Raw genomic sequence first — 3,030 nt, 5'->3', positions numbered from 1 at the left:
ATTATTATTTTCAAAATGGATTTTAGTGTTTTTTGTTTGTTATTGCAAAAGTAGATTATGTTTATCTCTATCCCCATTTTTTTTTTTTTGTGGAGAAAATCACTATTGATGCCTCTGATTTCTGCCAAAGTTATATAATCTCCCTATAGTTATATTATCGTGGTTATTTTGTATATGATTATTTGTCAAACTAGAGCATTCTTTTGTACTTCTTCTGTCAAGTCATTGTAACCCTCTTTTCTGTAAAATTATTCAGAAACAAACTTTTAATCATTACCCTGTCCCATCAAATATGACATTCCAAAAACATAATAAAAAATTATCAACACTTTTGCAAATATTAACACATTAGTTGTGTAATATTTTACACTGCAAAAATTTCAAGAAAAGGTTAACTTCAATGGAATACAATACAATGCAATGAAAAATAAATGTTAGAAAAGAAGGACAAGTTGAAATCTATAAAGATAAGTGGGATTTAAATAAAACCTTTAAAAAGTAATTTTAAATATACAAAGGAGGATAAGCTAATTAATTTTTATTTTTCTGCCTTTACTGGCCATTGGAGCACTAGAATCTCAGGTGAGAAAATGTGCCTGCAAGATGTGCCCACTATCCACGTGGCTCTTGAAACCTAGATACACCATTGGCTTGAAGCTGCAGTCTGTACTCTCTATGTGCCCTTGTAACATCGGGACGGCCCAGTCCTCACGAGACAAACACTGGAAGTAAATTGCTTCTGTAATTACAGGTACCAGCTAATCTTTCATTTGTGTATTTTATCAGAACACTTACTGGACAAAGTTCTTATTGATAAAATATATAGTTGTAATTATATATTTAGCACACCCCACCAAAGTGTTACAGATATAGAAAGGAAAGATGGAGTTATCAAAATTGATTTTCATAGCTCTTCAGCTGTATTTTTGTAGGATATGGTGTACCCAATCATAATATCAATTGTCTTGCTCAATTTTGCTATAAAAAGTAGCTAAAATTTTATTTTAAATTTCTCCTTGATTTCTTAATTTGATGAATGATTCACCATTCTTTTTCCTATGCTATAACTCTCTTTACAGTAAAAAAGAGACATAAATATGGAAAGAAGGAATTGGACATTGGTGACTGAGATTATTCTTGTGGGGATACCAACCACCAGAGCTCTTGGGGGTCTCCTGTTCTTTATTTTTTCACTGGCTTACTTGGTGACAGTCCTTGGAAACAGCCTAATCATTATGCTGATTCTCATGGATTATAGGCTTCACTCACCCATGTATTTCTTCCTCAGCAATCTCTCTTTCAGTGAAGTATTAACCACAACCTGTGCTGTTCCCAAGATGCTGGCAGGCTTCCTGTCAGACAGAAAGAGCATATCCTTTGGTGGATGCTTCACCCAGTCTTATTTCTACTTCCTCTCTGGATGCACTGAGTTTATACTTTTTGCAGTCATGTCCTATGATCGTTATGTGGCCATTTGCAGCCCGCTTCAGTACCCAGCAATTATGACCAGCTCACTGTGTGTGCGTCTTGTTATCCTCTCCTGGGTGGGTGGTTTTCTCCTCATTCTCCCGTCCACTGTCCTTAAGGTGGGGCTGCCATACTGTGGCCCCAATGTGATTGATCACTTTTTCTGTGACAGTGCCCCCCTCCTCCACTTGGCCTGTGCTGACATCCACATCATTGAGCTGTTAGACTTCCTCAGCTCCCTTGTCCTGCTCATCAGCTCCCTCTCACTCACTGTGGTCTCCTATGTTTATGTCATCTCCACCATTCTGAAGATACCCTCAGGTCAAGGTCAACGTAAAGCCTTTGCTACATGTGCCTCTCACTTCATTGTGGTCTCCATGGGCTATGGGATCTCCATTTTTGTGTATGTCCACCTCTCCCAGAAGAGCAGCTTACATCTCAACAAGATCCTCTTTATCCTCTCTAGTGTTCTCACACCCCTCCTATATCCCTTCATCTTCGGTCTACGGAATGAAACCATGAAAGATGCTCTGAAGGACAGCTTGGCCAAGGGCCGGAACTTCCTCAAGGGGATGAGGTCCAAGTGACATGATCCATGAGAGTCAGTTTAATTCTGGGATCCTCAGCTTCATCCATGATTCCAGCAAAGCCCCATGATGTACGTAAATTAACAAATAATGTCTGCTATGAAAGTATTTTAACTTGATAACCAAATATACAGGTTTCATGTGTATGTTAGATTTTGAAGATTTTGTTACAATAATTAATATTTTTATTTATAAGTGCTAATAGATGATGATGTGTTTAGTAATAGAAGTAATAGTATAGTATTTACTAAAAACTCAGTTTCAGATATCACTTGGTTGGAAATGTGTATATTATTTTAAATCATCATAATAAATTAAACTGTAATTAATATGTGTGTGTGTCTGTGTGTGTGTGTGTGTGTGTGTTTGCATTAGGTATAAGACTGCTCTAAAAACTTTGTCTACAATCCAACAAGTTGAACTCAAACACACACACACACACACACAAGAATTACACCTTGGAATAGAATTTGAAATGTTTTAGTAGGGGCATAAACTCTATCATACTTTGGAATAACATATGCATTATTAATTTGCTTTATACTTCATTTCAGTTCAATTTTATTTATGACATTACTATTTATATGAAAACCTTCAAAAGATATATATATTTTTCCCACAGTTTCTTCAAGTACATGTGTTTTGCAATTTAGTACTACTGATACACATGAAAATCTAATACATTTAAAGTGACAGAGGTACTATAACAATATAGGATAATTAAAAAGCAAAAATATAAGAGAAATTTAGCAATATGGATTTGTTAAGAACAATTAAGATACCATTTTTGCACAAGCTAGGAAGTAATAATTTGGTGAATGGTAATATTAGAAATTCTTCTTTAGGACAAATGGTGGTTATACAAGTTTTCCATACTTCTAAACTGGTGGCTAGAGATAGCAGAAAAATGGGAAATTGAACATGAAGGCAATTCATATGAATTATCTAAACTGAGGAATAGAGGGAAAACAATGAG

At 35.4% G+C, this 3,030-nt stretch overlaps 1 protein-coding gene across 1 annotated transcript; it reads left to right on the top strand.

The window, feature by feature from the left end:
* The first annotated feature begins 1,097 nt into the window (after positions 1–1,097).
* Positions 1,098–2,054, top strand: LOC125935084 (olfactory receptor 6M1-like). Its single transcript, XM_049648792.1, has one exon. The coding sequence runs from the start codon at positions 1,098–1,100 to the stop codon at positions 2,052–2,054; it is 957 nt and encodes a 318-aa protein (XP_049504749.1).
* Positions 2,055–3,030: the final 976 nt, after the last annotated feature.

The sequence above is a fragment of the Panthera uncia genome (assembly GCF_023721935.1).
Source record: "Panthera uncia isolate 11264 chromosome A1 unlocalized genomic scaffold, Puncia_PCG_1.0 HiC_scaffold_17, whole genome shotgun sequence".
Lineage (NCBI taxonomy): Eukaryota > Metazoa > Chordata > Mammalia > Carnivora > Felidae > Panthera > Panthera uncia.
This window is presented reverse-complemented; position numbering and strand designations above follow the sequence as displayed.

Excerpts from the sequence above, each read along its gene's own strand:
- LOC125935084 (XM_049648792.1), top strand. The coding sequence starts at position 1,098 with ATGGAAAGAAGGAATTGGACATTGGTGACTGAGATTATTCTTGTGGGG.